The following is a 20,607-nucleotide window of genomic DNA, read 5'->3' as shown; positions in this document are numbered from 1 at the left end:
TCCTAATTCTATTTTTTCTATTTTAATTCTATTTTTGATTTGCACAGTCTAAGAGTTGTTCAGTCTACATTTCACTGCATGTTGTAGTTGTATAACTATGTATGTGACAAATAAAGTATCTTGTATCTATTTAATTTAGTTTTATGCTCATTTTCACGATGGACCCGAAGAAACGACATTTCATGATAGTCATAGTGATAGAACACGTTTGTGTTCAGGATCCTTACATGATGAGATGACAATAAAGAATTTTAACATGAACAATTAGATATATCTTTTTATAATAGGGCCAGTTATATGATATACATATGTACACAGTATATGCATATATGGCGGGCATTTCTCAAGCAAAATGTACTGAATACACAGTTAAATTCCTCAGCTGAATAATCACACATATTCCTTGCAAATAACTGATTTTGTTGATTTTAATCTTTCCCCGTAAAGGGTCTGTTACTTAGCTGGTACTTCTGCAGCATCATACGGACCTCGGCGTCTCCCTGCTTGTTTTCTTTGCGTTGCAACAGCCCTTCATTTTCGAAAAAGGTGCAGTGGACGACTTGGGCAAATATAAACTGTGTATAATAGCAAAAACTATGTGCTATTTAGTGCTAATCTGTGTTTCCCTGTAGTATTTCTTCATGGTTTTCTTCACTTGTATTTCTTCAGCTCTGAACGCACCGTGACAACTGCCTGATTGTTTTCTTCGCATGCCAGCAGCCCTTTATTTTCAAGGAAGACGGAGTGCACAACTAGCACGATTTTGCTCTCAGTCGGTTGCACTGTGGTGTTGGTCATGTGACTGGGATCATGGCAGTGGTGCATGAACACCAGGATGACAGGTTTGTCTTCTGTGAAAGAAAAAAACACAAACAGGTTTTCCTGATCTTTCAATAAAATTGTATATTTAGATGTTTTACGTGTGTCCTGGGGTGTTTTAAAAGTATTTACTGTATGAAAATGTGGTACCAAACATACCCTCACACCTCTAGAGTTTGTTTCCTGCCCCTCATTCTGTGACTTTGCTGGTTCATAAGGGTTTCTTCCCCCAAAACAAAAACATGCAGTTAAGCTAACTGATCTCTCTAAATTGCCGACATATAGTGAATGTGGCCCCTCTGATGAACTACAATCCCATCATGCCCTGTGTTTCCTAGTGTAGGCTCTAGGCTCACCACAATGTTGTACTGGACAAGTGGTCTATAGTGGGAGGAAGGGAATGTTATGAAGGCCAAGGTCCTCTGAACTAAGCAGAACACATATTCAGAGTCCAATCTAACCTGTGTTAGTAAGAGTCTTGGATCAGATTAGACACTGCATAAATTTGTGCAGTGTTTTAGTCAATGCTACTCATAAAACAGTAATATTATTTTACCTACAAACGATCCTGTTTTTCAAAATAAAATGAAGAGCCAAATATCTAGAATGTCACTGGAATAATTTTACAGCCTTGAGTGACTGTCATGTTCATTGTAAAAACTGAGGACTTGGCATATGGATGGATTGTTGATCTGAATTAACTTTCACAGGGAAACTTCTGAAAGGCTGCTTCTTTTGAACCGAAGCTGCTTCTCTGAAGAAACAGACGACACACTGTCTGTCAGTTGTAGTTATTTTGCTTGTTTGTCAGATCCCAGGTAACATACAGCAGAGACTGAATCCTGTCTCACCTGTAACTCTGGCCATTGCTGCCTCCATGTCTGTCCCAATCCGAGAAACAACAGGACAGAAGACCAGGATGATGCTGCTGCTCTCTGCACTGCAGGGCTCTATCTGCAGCTTCAGCTTTTGTATGAAGGTGTCTTGGGTCTGGAAAGTTTCTCCAGCAACCAGCACGTGGACTTTTACTGGGGAAGGGAAAAAGAATTCTAAAAAAAAAAAAGTATATTACTTTAGTTTGTAAATTAATTTAGTTTGAAAATTCTAAAATGAATTACAATTATCATGAACAGGATGGGTTTTTTCACCTCGGACAATACGCCATACATTAAGAATAATATTAATAATAATCATGATGAAACTTGATGGTCTCTCGGCTGGGTTGAGAACACCTGGGGATTCCCCCGGAGGAGCTGGAGGAAGTGGCCGGGGAGAGGGAAGTCTGGGTGTCCCTGCTGAGACTGCTGCCCCCGCATCCAGACCTCGGATAAGCAGAACAAAGTGGATGGATGGATGGATGGTGACACGATGGTCAGATTTGGAATTTAGTTTGATGAGGCAGATTCACTACACTTTTTGTTGGATTTAACTGAAAATAAATCATTTCAGATAGATGTCAAACCTGACATTCACGAGACAGCTTACCTGGAAAGGCGAGTGTTCTGCGGATGTAATTGTATGTACGACATAAATGATGGAAAAAGGAGGTGCAACAGTGTTCTATGCCTTGCCACATCCAGCGAATACCTGCAAAATGTTTCCATCTTGAGTCAGTTGTAGTACAGAGCAACAATTTATTTAAACATTCACACTGGTAAGGATGGAGGAGAATGATTTTGTTGAATTAGATTGAACATGAATCAATTCAAATGGAATATGTGAAAACTGAGAAGTAATTTAAAATGTAATAGATACCACCAAGGAGGTAAGTGCGTCGATGGTATATACAGCACAGGATGATGCCACCACATACTGAGCGACGCCAAAACGGGTGAATGCCTGCAAAATATTTCCATCATGAGTCAGTTGTAGTAAAGAGCTAACAATTTATAAGCCAGCACACTTATATGGATGGAGGAGAATCTCATTGAACAGGTGAATTTTATAAGCATATGTATAGCAAGGAATCAACTCGATCGGTTGTCAGATACTGACTTTTCTCTACATGTACACCCTTTAGCAGACTTTAAATAAAATGCAGGGGCATGCCCAGGAATTCAGTTTTACGTATTCAAGGACCCTTGTGTTGTGCTGGGTCTCCTGAATCTGCCACAGTGTCTGACAGCCCTGCTGAGATGCCTACATGTGCATTTACAGCAGAAAATAACCAAGTATAACCTTAAATACATAGGCTAGTAGTGAGGACAGTTAAACTTGCTGATTTAAATCCTCCACCTACTTCACTCACAGGTGCCAAAACACATGCACACAAGCACACACACACACACACACACACACTGAAACAGATTAGGTATCTATATCTTTGTAGGAACTCTCCATAACCCTAATCCCACCTGTGACAAACTTAACCCCTACCCAGCCATAACATTAACCTATAGGTAACCAAACAAAATTAACAAGTTTTGGCATTTTTGGTTTTTTAATCGCATTCACAGATTTTTATAAAATTGAGTTTCTTATTGTGGAGATTGAAAAAAGCCAAGATCAAGGTGAAGATAACGGTATTTATTATATTTTGTGGACATTTACATGACCACACAGACTCAGTACATATTCATTATATACATGGTTTGAATTATGGGGGAGCTAAGGGGTCGATTTTCGGTTCCCTGAAAAAGACACAAGCTCCTCGAAAGGGTGTGTGTGACAAGCAGAAAGATGTTACCTCTGTCCCTCTGCTTTGTCATTTTGTTTTTTGTTTGCTCTGATTAGGTTATTAAACTTCATGCATGATTCTTAAGTTGTTGTTATTGTGCCTATATGGAAAGTTACTTACGGTATTAACTGCATGCAGTAATAGTAGAATATTTTTGCAGTAATCCTTTTATTGACCATGTGGTTGCGCACTTGTATGGGGGTCTCCCTGAAAGCCACTATATAATTTGAACCCTGATTTTCACACACACACACACACACACACACACACACACACACACACAAAGGTTTGTAATTATATCTTTTTGGGGACTCTCCATTCATTCCTATTTGGAAAACTATAATCACAACATGATGACCCTATCCCTAACCCCTACCCAGCCCTAACCTTAACCATACATAACCAAACAAAATAGGAGACTTTCGGTACTTTTACTTTTTTGATTGCATTCACAGATCTTTGTGGGGACCTGAAAATGGTATAAACATGCATACTGTACATGTTCATACAGTTCAAGCAGGAAAGTAGTGTAAAGTCCATAGTGTCCGGCGGCACACTTACCGCAAATTGCGCGAATAAATGATCTAACACATGTACAGTTGAGGATTCCGCAAAAGTACGGCCGAATTGCCTGAAGCACCTAAAACGAAACCAAACGCATTGACAATTAAGAAACATTAAAATCTCGTCCCAATGTTATCCGGGAGCCTTTGCTTAGCTTATGCTTCTTCAAAAAGTCATGAAACCAACATTTAGTTTTGGAAGATAAAGACGTAAATGGCTGTAACTTCTTCAATTTGATTAGGGAATAGGTTTTAAACGATATCTATCTAAGTTAATGGTAGACTATAGATCAAGTCGTAATGCTTGATCGTTAATCAGATACCGTATGGTCTACTATAAATATTAAAAATGGATTTTTGTTTAGACTTTAATCGCGTTTAAGTTTAGGCGTAGAAAAACAGCGCGCACTCAGTAATTAGTACTGAAACATAGTTCTATGTTATATAATTACACAGTTATAGTTATAGTGAAATTATAGTTTCAGCAGCCGAGAATTGTTTCATACCATTGTGAACATATCATTCATTACGGACGCTGCTTACCGAATTAATCATGAATGTTTTATATTATTTCTCTTCGTTATTTCCTTATGTTTAGGGAGAGACGTCTTCTGTACGTATGAATGAAAGCGAAAGTTAAATACAGTAGGAACTGAAAGGTCGTCTACGCAGAAGCGTCACGTGCTGCGGTCAGAAAATGTACGTGTCTACATTTAACTTATATATCCGAGATATATATACCCTGATTGACATATTTTATTTGATTATGTCCAGTTCTGCGTTACTGGAACCTCGGACCGTAAAAATGCAGGTGGGAAGAGAAGACGGTAGAAAAAAAAATCGGCTCATCCAGCTATCAGACACATGGATCTCCGCCCAACGTCTGCTGATTCTGCATTTCATTTTCAACACTGTACTGTACTGACCTCCTTATGTACATATTTGCTGATATATTCATAATATACTGCAGGCAGCTCGAGGGTTAATAATGTAAAATAGTTTTAGAGCCCCGATTGTCGTGGCAGCAATGCTCTCCAATCCGATAGATGTCAGTAGACTGAAAACATTCCAATCGACAAAGAACCACAGAAAAAAAATTACTACACAAATATGTCTGCGCCCAGTACGCATCACCTGCTAAATGAAGAGGAAGAATTGCTGTGTAAATGGGTTCTTCTTCAAAGAAAACGGCGCAAACTGAAACGGTTATAGTTCTCTCAGTGTATGTGAACCCCCGCAATGAAGGGGAGTATAGCCGACGTGTCAGACCAGTGTGTCATATTGAGAAAGAGATGCACTTCAAATATTTCCTAATGTACCAGGGTCGATGGTTCACGTGGTGACCTTTAAACTGGTGACAAGCGCGCTCACGCACCAATGTTTACATCCTTGCAGATATGTGGTGTTGGCAGATTCGTCAGGTTTTGAAAATGAAATAAAATTGTAAATATTCGGAATTGTCCGTGCACATATATACTTAAGGTTACTTAAAATATATGCTTGAAGAACAATCCGTTTTCATAAGGAATTCGATCAGTATTCATATATATTAGTGCTCATTGATTGTTTTCGATAATCCCACACCGGTAATAAAATAAAAGCCTCGTTTTAACATAAAAACTAAAAGAACTGATCGCTTTACTCGCTATTAGGCTACATATTGTAGTTGGTTATGGCCGGTATTATTATATCGAAAAGATACAAAACGTGACAAAATTTCTCTCATTCATGATATATAGGCCTATTTATCGGAGTAACAACAGAAAACGGAATGACAAACCCCTTCAGCCGAAAACGGTGCATTTTACTTTTCATTTCAAGTAAAACGCAGGGTTGTCAACTTTGTTCAGATGACTGGAATGAGTGAGTGAGATTGTGGGCTGTGATATGCCGGACCTATCCCCGATATCTCGCTGAAAGATCCCGGTAACCAAAAACAGATCTGCCTTTGCTGAAATTTGATGACTGTCAAGGTATTTGTTTCAATATGTGACTGAATTAACATGTAAGCCAGGGATGGCCAATCTTATCCAGAAAGGACCGCTGTGTGTGGGGGGGTTTTCGCTGCACCTCCCTAAATATATTACTAATTAGAAGCCTTACTGGCTGAAAAGTCCTCGCACCTGGGTTTGAACAGCTGATCTAAAGGTTATCCCAAAAACCTGCATATACACTGACCCTTTGTGGATAAGATTGGCCACCCCCTGTTCTAAGTGATCACATTGCGCATCACTTAAACCACCCATTGCTTTTAATTGCATCAATTTAATTTGTTGTATTTGTCACCAGTAGCCAAAATCTAAAAAGGAATAAGTAATTAATTATACACACAAAACTATTAACCCCAGTAATTGCAATCAATTCGAAAATACCTACACTACAGGACAGAAGTTTGGGCCCAACCTCAGATGTTTGTTTGTTTTTTAATGGTACACTGCTTTGTCAAACTTTTATTACAAGAAAATATTATAAATGCTTAAAACAAATATAAATGACTGGTTTTCAATATTTCATAGCCTGTAGTAAATATTTAGCCACAAAGGCTGAAACTGTTGGTTTTGAAGAAGACATATCAGGTCTGTTTTTAGTGCATTTTCGTGTAATAAAAGTTTGACAAAGCAGTGTATCGTTTATTTATTTTTTTTAACTTGAGGGTGGGTCCAAACTTCTCCCCTGTAGTGTATGTATGCTATATATGACACATAGTCAATGTAGGCTTTACAAAATATGTTTTGTCATCGGCTGTTGCCACGCCTGTTGCTCATTTGTCCTATACCTGTTGTTCCTGCCCTCATGTTAATCATTCACAACTTCCTCGTTAGCCTAGTATTAAAGTATTTAAGTGTTACCTAGTCTAGTCCTTCCCAGATTGGTTATTAGCGTTGCTCACCAGTGTTTGCCCCTGCGCTGCCTTTCTCAGCTTTCCCAGTTTGGGTTACTGGCAATCATGTTTTTTTTTCCTGCTTTACACACCTCAGTTTCTTAAAGCCCCTTTTGTTTGCCCACAGCTTCTATTTCCATGTTCTTAGTGCTGCTGGTCATGATAGAATGACCGACCTTGGCAAACAACCCAGCAGCTGTATGAGGATCTCTCTGAGGTCATGCTACCACATCCAGACAGTGAGATTGCCCCCAGAGTGTATGTGACGTGGAGTGAGATCTGCCGGCGGCTGCAGGGGTGGAGTATAAACTGACTGCAGCCAAGTCGGACAACTTCTACTCCTCAGAGTCTGCGAGACCTGACTGCAATGGCCACACTGCCAGAAGGGTGTAGATAAATCTATACAAATATCACCTGCATGCACATTACTTCTTTTACAATAACCAACTCCTGATCCAAACTGTTAGCAGTGGAAAAAATAAACTATTGTTTATAGTGGCCCTGTGTAAAAAGATAGCTGCCAGGAAAAAGATCAAATACACGTATTTCAAGGATTCAAAACTTTTACTGTCATGTACAGAGTACACTGCAATTTTTACTTGAATGCCTTCTTCACAGACTGGACGATTAAACAAATAAAGCAGTGCAACATTACAGTAACTAACAATAAATAAACCACTAACTTATGTGTACCATTAGAGCATTTATGTAATTTATTTAAACTTTATTTTACCAGGTAATTGACTGAAAACTAGTTCTCACTGCTTTCCGTGATATTCGGGAGACGCATCGGAACTTCCTGGGATACAAACCTCATGCATGTAACTAAACTCTTCAGCCAATAAGGGCAAAGTTGTGTCGTCACAGAGGCGGCTCCAGTTTGTGCAGCCGGCTGAGAGGTGCTGCACGAGCTGTCTTAAGTCGTCTTGCTCTTGCGAGGTTTTTGTACCATTTGACATGGTGACACGTGGTGACGTTTTGCAGCGCTGGCTGAAGTCGGACAAAAAAATCTAACCAAGATGCATTGCGTCAGGACCAGAATGCATTGCTTTAAGCCAGCGCTGTAAACGGCTGCATGAAGTTGAATGCAACCAATGACTTGGAGGAGCCAGAAGAAGCCTGAGAGTCCTTCATCTTGTGGGGAGATCAGCCGGTTCTGGAGTCTGACATGCTCTGGCGTTAGATGATCATCTCAGATGATGAGATGCCGGACTCTCCGCCTCCCGACTGCGAGCTCAGGGAAGCCACCCAGCTCGCAGCTTCTCCGCTGTGTGTAGCCGCTCAACCTGCTGTATCTTCGCCTTGTGAAGTCACTCCGGTTCTCATGTGTCTCAGGCAGACAGTATTATGCCCCTCCAAGGCCTGTATTGGAGGCTTGTGGAGGACCCCCTAGTGCCGGCATTTTCCACAGTGGTCACTGTAATGGGCCAGATTGACCAGGAACTGGCAGCCTTTTCCCCAACCTCACACCCATGGGAGGTGCAGCGGATAGTGGATGAGTTACGGGAGGTGCACCCTCAGTCACCTCAGAGGGAGGGAGGCGAAGGCAGAAAAAGCAGACAGAGCTCATCTTGGAGCCGACCTCACATGATCGATCACTCACTCACTCACTCACTCACTTTCCTTTATTAACCCTGAAGGAAATTTAGGATTTACCTTGCGTTCATTCTCAGCAACATGTGAAACAGCGCCCCTGGAGTCACACTTTACAACGGTCACAAAATAAGGTGCCACACTTGTTGTGTAAAACCATTTTCCAGATGGTAGTAGAGAAAAGAATCCATGTAGTGGGTGGGAAGGGTCCTTTAAAATGTTTATGGCTCTGTTGTAGCAGCGGGTCTCGAAAATGTCTTTTGGGGGGGTAGGGGCACACCGATGATCTTCTCAGCTGCTCTCATTATCCGCTGAAGCGTGTTACGGTCCGAGACGTTACAGTTCCCGTACCAGACCGTGATTCAGCTGCAGAGCAGGCTTTCGACGGTGCCGGTGTAGAATGTGGTGAGGATCGGTTGGGGGAGGCTCGCTCTCTTCAGCCTCCGCAAGAAGTGCAGATGCTGTCAAGCCCTCTTGGCTATGGAGGTGGAGTTGAGGGACCAGGAGAGGTCCTCGGTGAATTGGACATCCAGGAACTTGGTGTCCTTCACCCTCTCAACCACAGCGCCGTCGATGGTGAGAGGTTGGTGAGCAGTGCTGGATCTCCTGAAATCGATGATCATTTCTTTGGTTTTGTCTACATTTAGAGAGGTTGTTGCTCTTACACCACTGAGCCACTCTCGTGTGTAGTGTGAAGAGCAGTGGACTGAGGACACAGCCCTGTGGCACACCTGTGCTCAGGGTGATGGTGTTGGAGGTGTCGGTGCTGATTCTGACTGACTGTGGCCTGTCAGTCAGGAAGTCTAGTATCCAGTTAACCAGGGGGGTGCTGAGGCCCAGCCCGCTCAGTTCCAGAGACAGTCTCTGAGGGATGATGGTGTTAAAAGCTGAGCTGAAGTCGATGAACAGCATCCTTATGTGAGAATCTCTCTTTTCCAGGTGTGTTAACGACAGGTGAAGCACAGTGGATATTGCATCATCAGTTGACCGATTGGGGCGGTAGGCAAACTGGAGGGGGTCCAGCGTGCTGGGTAGGGCAGCTTTGATATGATTCATGACCAGTCTTTCAAAGCACTTCATGATGACCGGAGTGAGGGCCACAGGACAGTAGTCATTGAGGCAGGTCACCGCTAATTTCTTTGGGACTGGTATGATAGTTGTGGTCTTGAAGCACGCTGGAACAATGGTCTGAGTGAGGGAGGTGTTGAATACGTCAGTGAGGATGACGGCCAGCTGGTCAGCACACTCCTTAAGCACTCGCTCTGGGATGTTGTCTGGACCAGCAGCTTTCCGTGGGTATTTAAGTGTTTCCTAGTCCCGTCCTCCCCAGATTGGTCATTAGTGTTGCGCACCATTATTTGTCCATGCTCTGCCTTCTCAGCTATCCCCATTTGGATTCCCAGCAATCCTGTTTGTTTTCTGTTTTACACTCCTCGGTTTATTAAAACCACTTTGTTTTCTCACAACTTCTGTTCCCATTTTCTCTGTCCTGCTGCTCGTGACAGTATGAGCATTTTGATAGCATTGGTGGAAACAAATAGAAAATTTGGCAGTTCATTTTTACTTGAATGTATTATTTATCCATAACCATGTCAGAGTTTTGTTTCTCTATAGAGACCATTCAGGCTGAGAATCATGATATAAATAATTGAGTTGAGAAAAAAGGTGGTGCATTGGTTAGCACTGTTGCGTCACACCTCTGGGACCTGGGTTCGAGTCTCTGCCTGGGTTCCATGTGTGTGGAGTTTGCATGCTCTCCCCATGTTGTCGTGGGGTTTCCTCTGGGTACTCTGGTTTCCCTCCCCTGCAGTCCAAAAACATGGTGAGGCTGATTGGAGTCACTAAATTGCCCATAGGTGTGCATGTGTTGTCATGACCTGCACGTCCAGTCCTCGTGTGTGCCACGCCCTCCTCGTTAACCCCGTGTTAATTCCCATCGTATCAGCTGTCTTGCGTTTATTCTGAGGTCACGTCCTATATTTAGTCCGCGTTCAAGTCTGTTTCCCCAGGTCTGTCATTAACGTTGTTCACTGTGAGCTCCCCTGTCTGCCTTGAATAAATCCTGTTCCCTCGTACTCACAGCATGTGTGAGTGAATGGTGTGTAAGTGTGCCCTGCGATGGGCTGGCCCCCCGTCCAGGGTTGTTCCCCACCTTGTGCACGTAGCTTCTGGGATAGGCTCCGGACCCCCTGTGACCCAGAAGGATAAGTGGTTTGGAAAATGGATGGATGGAGAAAAAAAGAACTCGTTTCAGATAAATAAATACATATGTTTACTTTCTCTTTATTGTTATGACTAAATTCGTTGTGCTCTTATTATTGTTATAATTATTTTCAGGTAATCAAGATTTTTTGAGTAGCCCCAACTTAACTTATTGCTGTTTACGGTATGCTGATAAAACCGTCTTTTCTTCACATGCTTTTCACTGGTTAAGCTCCGCAAGCTCCTCGCTTACTGGTTTATCAGTGTGCATTTTCTGTGACACGTACGTGACGCTCGCGCATAGACGACCTTTCATTTGCCATTTGATTTTCGTTCTTACAGTGAAACCGAAATCTCATTTGAAGTATAACGAAAATACGACCAAAAAATAATCTAAAATAATCATGAATAGGCATAATTCGGTAAGTAGCGCCCGTTATAAATGATATATTCAAGAAACAGTATTCGGATGTTTTAGAATTGTAGAAAAGAAATGACAGAAATGACAGGCGTTTTTATTTATATAATTTTAACTTACTTTAAAGAAAAATTAATGGCATTAAAATCATAACAAAACACGATGTTTAATGGCTATAGTAGACTATAGGCATACATTATTTCATCAAGGTACAACGCATTACGACGTATTGTATAATATAGGCCTATAGCTGTACAGATATTGCTTATAAACTAGCCTACTTCCTAATAAAAATATAGCCACAGCCATCTGCGTCTTTTCGTTCTAAAACTAAACGCTGTTTCATGACTATTCGAAAAAATAAACGCCATGTAAAAGTTATCAGATAAAAGTGTGTGATAAAGTGCTAATGTTTCTTGTCAATGTGTTTGGTTTCGGTTTTGGTATTTCAGACGAACCAAATCAGGAACTTTTTAAGAAAATACTTTTTATGCCGCGTCATTTGTGGTAAGTCTTCCACAGGATACGGTGAGCTTTAGACCAGTTCTGTTTAGATTTAGAGGAGAAAATCCAGTTTCAGTTGTTTGATCAAGTTGAATCCTCGATTTAAATATCCTTACAAAACTTACTTAAAAAAGTAGCTTGATTCTCCTCCATCCTTTCAAATGTGAATGCTTAAATAAATTTGTTGGCTGTTTACTACAGCTGATTCAAGATGTTTATATATTTCAGCTATTTTTAACTGGATTTGGTGTGTGGTACGCGGACTATACATTTACTTCTCCACTGCAGGTAAGATCTCCAGCGATTCTCATGTTTGACATCTTCCATCTGAAATAATTCACTTTCAGTCTAATTCCCTTTGTGCACCAGTAGGAGTACTGAGTTTGAATCAGCAAGTTTAATACTTCTTCCTACTGTGTGCTTAAATGCGTTTTCACCTATAGTTCGGTTTCTCCGGTCTGAAGCTGTTGAGTAGTTTGTAAACTCATGGCGTTACCCCCTCGGTTTGGTTTGCTTTCACACGTAGAATAATCCAAGCGATGCAACAATACACCACTACAAACCATGTGAGAACGTTCATTCTGCTTATTGATCAGATGTGTCAGTGGCAGGAGCAAGAACATAAATACAGGAAGATAGTCCTGTGTCCTGGGGTGTGCAGTTGAACATCTCTCACATTTATATATTGTTGCCTCATTTTTTTTTCTTTCACTTTCATATGGCACTGTTCAGTCGACCACTCAAGTCCTCTCTCCTTCTACCGTTGACTGGACGTTTTGAAATCTTCAGAGTTTTCATGAGTTGTTTTTAGAAGCTGACAGATGTAGTCATCTACCCAAATTTCAATAAGGCAACATACCTCGCTGCTACACCAAGTAAGACCTTCGTTCATTTCTCCTTCTCCGCCTAGCTGCTGCTGCTACTGGTTTGCGTGCTCTGGCGCATCCCAGAATGCAAAGCACACCTGGCTACGGGAGCCGTTTAGCTCAAACTCGTGGAGTACACCAGGAAGTTGGGTCAGATTGAGGTCAGATAATGTTACCATTATCAGTTGTACACCACAAACAAACCACTCCAGAGTTTGTTTGGGACCAGACCGAGACCAGCTCCTCTCAAGGGTTTTGGTACGGTTTTTTTACTGTGTTCACACCTGCCCAAACAAATTGCACCAAGGGGAAAATCGAACCAGAGTCTGTTTTAACTGGACTAAAATGTTATGCTTGTAAATGCAGACGCATCTCAGTAAAAAAAAAGGGGTGTAGATTTAAAGAAAAATATTGAGAAAATACTTAAATGCATGTGTTGGCTGTTACTAAAACTAATATATTTCAGTCTCATGTCCTGCCCGCCACATCTGCCGGCATCTGACTCCTCCCTCACGTGTCTCTGATGGGCCACACCTGTTGCCCCTTGTTAGTCTATATATTTACGTACCTGCTTGTCTCGTCATCGCTTGTCCAGTCATTCATGTCACTTCTCCTGTCAGCCTGTGTCCGTCCCCATTCTAGTCCTCTCTTTTTGCTCCCTCACGATCTTGTTAATTCCCAATCCCTGTTCATTTAAGTTCAAAGTCACTTATCCTTCATGTTGTGACAGAATGACGGGATACCCCGAATTGCCTTGCGGCTATCCCCGGGAGCCTTGCATGCTCCACTTCTCTGCCAGCAAGCTTTCCCCTGCATCCTGTATTCTACCTTAGTCAGACGCTCTTGTCCACTCACTATGAGAGTTTTTGGCGAACCCACTGATGGACCCATTGAGTGAGAGTGACCTGGGGGAGCAGGAGGAGGAGGAAGACCCCACAGTGTCTCCTGGTGTGCGAGCCACCCCACCACTATGGACATCTTACTGGGCCCACCGCCTGATGAAGATGACATGCCCACACTGATCCACTACCATGCGTCTCCGAGATGTCCTGGCTCACTGCTTCCCTGTCACATAGAGCCACTCTGTTCGCTGCTTCTCCACTACATGAAGCTGCTCTACATGCCACCTCTCTGTAGCCCACTGCTTCCCCGTGAGGTGAAGCTGCTCCGCCCTCCTGCTCACCTCAGCTCCACCCACTCTGCCCACCATAGGAAGAGGATATGGAAGAAATGGGCTGAACCTGCACTAGTGCCCATCTCACTCGTCCCGGTCCTGTCAGAGCCAGGGACATACTATCCGGGCCAGTCGCCCAGACCTTGATCTGCCTGGACACCACTCCTGCTGCGACCTTGGGGAGAGAGACCGTGGCACCCACCTGCTCCTGTCCTGCAGGCTCCACAGTGCCCTCTGGCCCCTTGGCACCCACCGGTCCAGCTGGCTCTCAGGTTCTACTATCCATACTGGCTCTGGTTCTCCGGTGACCTGGGCTAGGTGGATCTGCATCCCAGGGTTGTTGCCCAGCTTCCCAGGGTCCAGAAGACTCCCCAGAATAGTCCCCAGACCGCCCCCCCACCCCCATTTTCATTCATCGCGCCTCAGTCCCTGTCCCAGTACCCTATCCTGCTTTTGTTTTTGCCCGATCTGTGTCCCCAGTGGCTCCATCTTTGGTTCCCACTCCTGTCTCTGTTGCCCCTCTACTTGTCAGCCTTGTTGTTGTATGGCCTGATCTGTTTGTCTGTTTCTTCTGCTTCCAGGTCCCTGTTGATATCTACTGTTTGTCCCTGGTACCTGGTCATATCCCCTGTCTGGTCTGTTTTGTCTGTGTGGTTTTATCCACTAGTCTCTCCTGTTGGTCCCTGTTCTGATCCCTTCCTCTTCCATGCCTCTTGTCGTTCCATTTGTGTTGCCCTGTCCTGTCTGGTGGTTCTGTCCCTCTGACCTTTTGTGATGACTGTCTTGTGTGCCCTCTTCTGTCCAGTGTCCTGTCTCGTCCCCAACCCCATATGTCTGTCCTGTCCTGTCCTCCCCTGTTTCTGAAGTATGACCCCAAACGCCAGCCATCGAGTCATTCGTACTGCATGCTGTGACATTTTTCTATTTTTGACTTTTGATTTTGGTGTGTGTTATGTGACTCTGAAAAGTCTGTTAGGCATATTTGTTGGCTGTTTATTACAACTGACTTGATGTTTATATATTTCTATTTTTGACTGGATTTGGTGTGTGGTATGTGAATCATGCGGTTACATCTCCAGCAGAATCTATTACATTCTAAACTTCTCAACCTGAAGTGAGTTTTCCCGAGATTTAGACAGCAAGTACAATTTCTGCCATTTGAGCAAGTTGAATCCTTACTTACTTGTTTAGCCAAATTCTCTATCCTTTTCAAGAGTGCATGCATATAAATTGCTAGCTCTTTACTATAAGTGACTCAAGAAATGTTTTAGATATTTTCTGGCATGCTCTGCATCACCCTCTTACATTGTCGGAATCTGTTACATTTTGCAGTTTGCTGTGGCATCATCCTTTACCGTCTGTTACAAGGACGACACACATCTCTGGCAGTATCTCTTACATGCCAAAACTGAGAAATAATTTGAAATCTTCCAATTGAATTGATTCATTTTCAGTCTAATTCAACAAAAACATTCTCCTCCATCCTTATCAGTGTGAACATCTAAATAAATTGTTGCTGTTTACTACTGACTCAGTATGGAAATATTCTTATGTTGTGCATACAGTTACATCGCCAAACAAAATGCTGAATTAGATTCAGAATAGGTTCTTTTCAGGGAAGTTGTCTTGCTATTCTCCGGTTTGACATCTTCCATTTGAAATGATTCAACATAAAATGGTGTCACTGCCTGTTCAAACTAAATTCCAAATCTGACCATCCTGCCATATCATGTTTAATTATAATAGTGTTCCTATTATTCCATGGTATCTTGTCTGAGATAAAATGCACCCATCCTGTCCATGACAATTTTAACTCATTTTAGAATTCTGTTTCTCTTCATCAGTTAAACTCCATGTGCTGGTTGCTGGAGAAACTTTCCAGACCCATGAAACCTTCATACAAAAGCTGAAGCTGCAGATAGAGCTCTGCTGTGCAGAGAGCAGCAACGTCATCCTGCTCTTCTGTCCTGTTGTTTCTCGGATTGGGACAGACATGGAGGCAGCAATGGCCAGAGTTACAGGTGAGACAGGATTCAGTCACTGCTACTTGTCTCTTGGGACCTTTTTTATTCTGGGGGAGGAAACCTTCATGAACTGAGAACTTCACAAAGTGAGGGGGGGGGGGGGGAACAAACCCTCAACAGTGTAAGGATACATTGGTACCACCTGTAGCATTTTCATGCAGTAAATATTTTTACAACACCACCAGACATATGTAAAACATCTAAATATACAATACTATGGAAATGTGTGACAGGACTAGAGAATGGAGTCCAATATTTTTGTGGTTCCATCAGCCCCTTCCTTCTCCAGATAATCAATGATCTCTCCCTGGACATTTTTTCTTCTGAATTTCTCACCCAACATGAAATATGCAATAAACCACAGTGTGGCTGCAATAGTGTCAATCAGCACACATACTGACTTGTTTGGTTTCTTCCACAGGAAACAAACCTGTCATCCTGGTGTTCATGCACCACTGTCACAACCCCAGTCACATGACCAACATCACAGTGCAACCGTCCAGGAGCAACATAGTGCAAGTCGTCCACTGTGCTTTTCTTGAAAATGCAGGGCTGCTACAATGCCAGGAAAATGAGCAGGCAGTCTCTGAGGTCCGTAGGATGTTGCAGAAATACCAGCAAGGAAATGGACCCTCCACAGAGGAGATATTTAAATCAGTTTAATCAGTTATTTTTTAGGAAAATACGTGACTATTTAGCTGATTGAATTCAATACATATTGACTGGGAAACACCTGCCATATTTGCATACACTGTATACAAATTTTAAGGGGCAGGTGTAAAAATTAATAGACCTAAGAGGCCTATTAAATTAACTGTACAGTTCTACCATAATTTGAGAGATTATGAACGAAAGACAGATCAAACAGAAAGCTAACAAACATTGAACAGAGAGGGAGAGGTCTGTCACTTCCACCATATTCCTGTTTGGCCAGCAGAGGCTGCCTCCGTACCCTCCCTGACCATGCTGGTCACACACAACGTGAATTCCAGCTGCCGTCAGTGAAGTGCACGTGTACGTTTCACGAGTCGCACATCCTCTATCATGCTGATACTGAATGCTCCAGCTCTCTCTCTCTCACACACACAGCAGATATTATTAATAACACGTTCAAACTGAATTTAGAATGGAATTAGTCCGGCGACATTTTCAACTGCTGATTTTTTTATTCAGGTGAATATTTAGCTTAAAATGTTATTTTTAGCTCTTAAAAAATTAGCAAGGTCAGGACCTCGGTGACTTCATGGCTATGGCCCTGTATGTACAGTGACAGCTGTTTTGCCATAATAACATTTCACTGCCATTGAACTGTACAGTTGTGCATGTGACAAATAAAACCCATAATTTTTGCTGTCAGTTCATGTCATCAAATTTGTGATTCGAGTTTTGAGTCATGTAACTTGAGTCCCTATCTATGTCAGTTTGTTTACCTTTAGTGAATTAAAATTTGCTTCACCATAAACCCACCACAATATGTTGTATGTTAAGTCCTTCATAGGCAGAGGTTGAAAAGAGAGTCTTCACTCTGTCATAATTATCCTCACACAGTTTTTACATCCATGTACATGCAGGGAGTGACACAGCTTTCCTACAAACTCAGGAGACCTCTCATTCAACCAAATGAAAATGCAGACAGCAGAGAATTAATATACAAATGACATTATAAAATTACCGCTATGGTATCCAGAAGAGAAACTACAACACCAAGTCTTCTCGAGTCATAAGGTCCAAGTCGAGTCCAAGTATTTCCGTCAGTTTTGTTGAGTTGAGTCACAAGGCATCAAATTTATGAGTTGCGAGTCAGTGACTCGAGTCCCCACCTTTGCCGAAGACTGAATTGGGAAACACTGGGCTATATGAAACAACACATCTGGGAGACATGCAAACCCCACACACAGAGCAAGACTGACCTTTGTGAACATTAATTACATAACTAATAATGCTTTAGAAGAAATGTTTTACTATTATTTTGCTATTATGATTCCTTCTTACAGTAACTTATTCTTGATGTGCCTAGGGACCCCAGTCGATAGTCCATAGGTGTTAAATATGTTGGTAGGATGAGGTTTCTTCTGTTAATTTTTCACTAGCGTGAAAAACTGGTACCCGCACAGAATGACATCAGCAGTAACCAGTGAAAATATTTCTTTATCCAATACTTTATTTCTTGTCATGCCATCCAGATCTGATTGAATCGGCTCTTCCGACCAGAAGCAATTAAAGCTCATTCCATCCATCCGTCCATCTTCTGTACTTATTTGTCCTATTCAGGCTCACAGGGGGCCTGGAGTCTATCCCGGAAGCTATGTGCACAAGACAGGGAAATAATCCAGGATGGGGAACCAAGCTGTTGCAGAAATCCATTCTTATTGCTTTTTTCTTTTTTTTACTTTGTTTATTGTTGTTTTCTGAGTTAGTAACTACACTTTTTCAAGATGGTGGCTGTGGCTTGTCAGGTCTAGAGCTAGCTCTTTATCTGATAATATTCAGTTAAAATTATTGGCCATTATCTCTATGTTGACACAAAGAGGTAATTTTACTAAAGGCATGTTTTGGATGAGCAACAAAACTACTACAACAAAGCATGAAAATGTTGAGTCTTACGTTTAACACTAATAATTCGCCAGCTGGGATGATGACCACATCCACACAGATACCTAGCTAATGGTACATCAACATGGATGTGTGTATTGGGATGAATTCGCGGACGATTACGTCGCCCACGTAGCATGGAATTAATCCTTTTATTGTAATATTCTGGGAAGTTGTGAATTAATTCTGATTGCGTATGGACTAAACATCCTGAAATTCAGATTAATCGTCCATGATTCACCCAGAATATTGAACTGCATAAACATGTTATTTTTACCGATCACCTGTACAACTTATTTTTCGAGAAGCCAGGATGCTTATCTGGTCCATTAGATCGGTAGGAATGCTTATCTTGGTTTCAAGAGACAGGGTCGGGTCGGTATGCGGAATGCTTATCTCGTCCTCCGGGCAAGGGGAGGATTGGTATGCAGGACGCTTATCTTCAGGAGGGCGGGGAGGCATTGCACAAGGACCAATTATCTTATTATTTGTAATACATTTCACAAGCAGCATTACTCGGACAAAAGTGGTAATTTGAGAACACATTGCCTGAGAGGAGGGGTGAGCCTGGCTGCTCTTCCCCTGCCAACACGCAGCACTAAATTTAGTGTAAAGCAGGGGTGGGGAACCTGATCCATGCTGGGACGGTGTGGGTTTTTGAGATGGCCTCTCGATCAGTCAGCCAATAATAAAGCAGTGGTTCTCAAAGCCAGTCCTGGGGACCCACAGGCCTAGATAAAACAAGAAGAGCATATACTGTACTAAATACATCTAAGCACATTTATCAAAACAGTAATTTTGTCACACCGCGCGCAGGACCAGGGAGCAGGGAGCACGGAATCAGGGTCAGGCAGACGGAAATCCAAGAACACGGGGTTTATTGCTGGCAAACAAGGCACAACATAGAATAGACTTCAATGACAGGACTGGGGAAACATACTTGAATGCAGACTTAAATACATATGACTAATTGGAAATAACGAGAAACAGCTGATGACATTGGGATATCGCACAAGGTTAACGAGGGGCACACAGGCACACAGGAGGATCGTACAAGCCGGGCGTGACAAATTTGTAAAGTAAGAAAATAAATGTATCCAAACAATGTGCAATGGCTACCAAAATGATATAAAGTACAGTGTATGACCTGATATTTTCAATAAAAAAGCACTATCACTAACAAACGATCAAATGATGCTATCACAGCGAATGCAAGGCTGAGACTGAAGGGTTACCCTTTGTTTCTGCTGAGAGACGTGCCGCATGACTCATTTCCCCACGCATACAAGTTATCTTAGGTCAGTATATTCACGGTTTCAGATTCAGATCGAGTACTAGGTCATTTTTTTTCAAACTGGTTGGTTCGACTTTTAAGAAATTCGAGTTCTAATGAGTTCGAGTACTGAGGTACCACTGTATTGTACAATCGCTGTCTCCGCAGCAAGCAGCTAATTCTGTAATACTGCTGCAGCATTCTCTATGTTCTGCTCTCTGCTCCACGTCGTGTTGGCACTTAGCTGTGCCACATATCACTTTACTACCCCATGTTGAATGTTGCATTATAGGTTGTTAGATATTTCATAGCAGTTAGTATTTTGTAATTAGGCTGCACAATATTGCGATATTGGAAAAAAGTCAATTTCCGCAATAAGTATTACAGTATTCATTAAGAAAAAAAAAATGATAAAAAAATAAATTAGTTTCTCACAAACATGTCTATGAGTGATTTAAACAGCAAGGATGAATATGATTACGATTGGTGTATGCAGAGCTGTTGCAAAAGTAGCATTTATCTGGCATGTAGGTCAGTGCTGAGTAAAGGGTATTTACTACCGTAATTTCAATTTTTATAGCACCTGATGTAATCTTTTGGTAAACTCAGGATATGTGTTCATGGTATACATATTTTTCACCGGGCAAAACTGCATATTGCTTTGCACAGGGCCATATTGAAAAGTTGTAGGATTGGAATATGTTCCGTTACAAATATACTGAGATACAGTATGCCTGAGTTTAGTCACAATACATCATCTTTGATGCTATTGAAATTAATATTTAATAATCTATATTTTTGTGTTTTTTTTCTTATCAAAGGAAAAGTTTAGTACTGTATGTGATACTCTTTTAATTGTGGATTTTTATCTAGAATGTTTAGGAAGAAACTATGATTATACTAGTTTTCATTTGTAAAATAATAATTTTGATAATTATATTAGATTTTACTAAGTTTATCTCTGTATATGAGCTTGGAGCATAGCACCTGTGGTCAATGTAGTGAGAATACGGGTTTACAG

The 20,607-nt window shown here is 41.8% G+C and overlaps 1 protein-coding gene across 3 annotated transcripts; it reads right to left on the bottom strand.

The window, feature by feature from the left end:
- Positions 1-264: 264 nt before the first annotated feature.
- On the bottom strand, positions 265-5,400 carry LOC111834249 (uncharacterized). 3 transcript variants are annotated; one of them, XM_072702951.1, is made up of 8 exons: positions 5,194-5,400; positions 4,603-4,670; positions 4,058-4,136; positions 2,575-2,658; positions 2,305-2,406; positions 1,968-2,141; positions 1,671-1,868; positions 265-851 (listed from the first exon to the last, which is right to left on the bottom strand). In XM_072702951.1, exons 2-8 carry the CDS (start codon positions 4,612-4,614, stop codon positions 652-654), a joined length of 849 nt encoding a protein of 282 aa, XP_072559052.1. In that variant the 5' UTR covers positions 4,615-4,670; positions 5,194-5,400; the 3' UTR covers positions 265-651. The 3 variants fall into 3 exon arrangements, with proteins under 3 accessions (XP_072559052.1, XP_072559051.1, XP_023649102.2); XM_072702950.1 differs by lacking the exon at positions 5,194-5,400 and adding an exon at positions 4,910-5,183 and having other exon boundaries at positions 4,603-4,671; XM_023793334.2 differs by lacking the exon at positions 5,194-5,400 and adding an exon at positions 4,986-5,183.
- Between the last annotated feature and the right edge of the window lie 15,207 nt (positions 5,401-20,607).

The sequence above is a fragment of the Paramormyrops kingsleyae genome, chromosome 19, assembly GCF_048594095.1.
Source record: "Paramormyrops kingsleyae isolate MSU_618 chromosome 19, PKINGS_0.4, whole genome shotgun sequence".
In the NCBI taxonomy this organism is placed as follows: domain Eukaryota; kingdom Metazoa; phylum Chordata; class Actinopteri; order Osteoglossiformes; family Mormyridae; genus Paramormyrops; species Paramormyrops kingsleyae.
This window is presented reverse-complemented; position numbering and strand designations above follow the sequence as displayed.

What these genes read in the sequence shown, in the direction of transcription:
- LOC111834249 (XM_072702951.1), bottom strand. An exon ending in CAGAACACTCGCCTTTCCAG is followed by an intron (nt 2,142 to 2,304) that starts GTAAGCTGTCTC and finishes TGCTTATCCGAG; the next exon opens with GTCTGGATGCGGGGGCAGCA. An exon ending in AGCAATGGCCAGAGTTACAG is followed by an intron (nt 852 to 1,670) that starts GTGAGACAGGAT and finishes TTTCTTTCACAG; the next exon opens with AAGACAAACCTGTCATCCTG.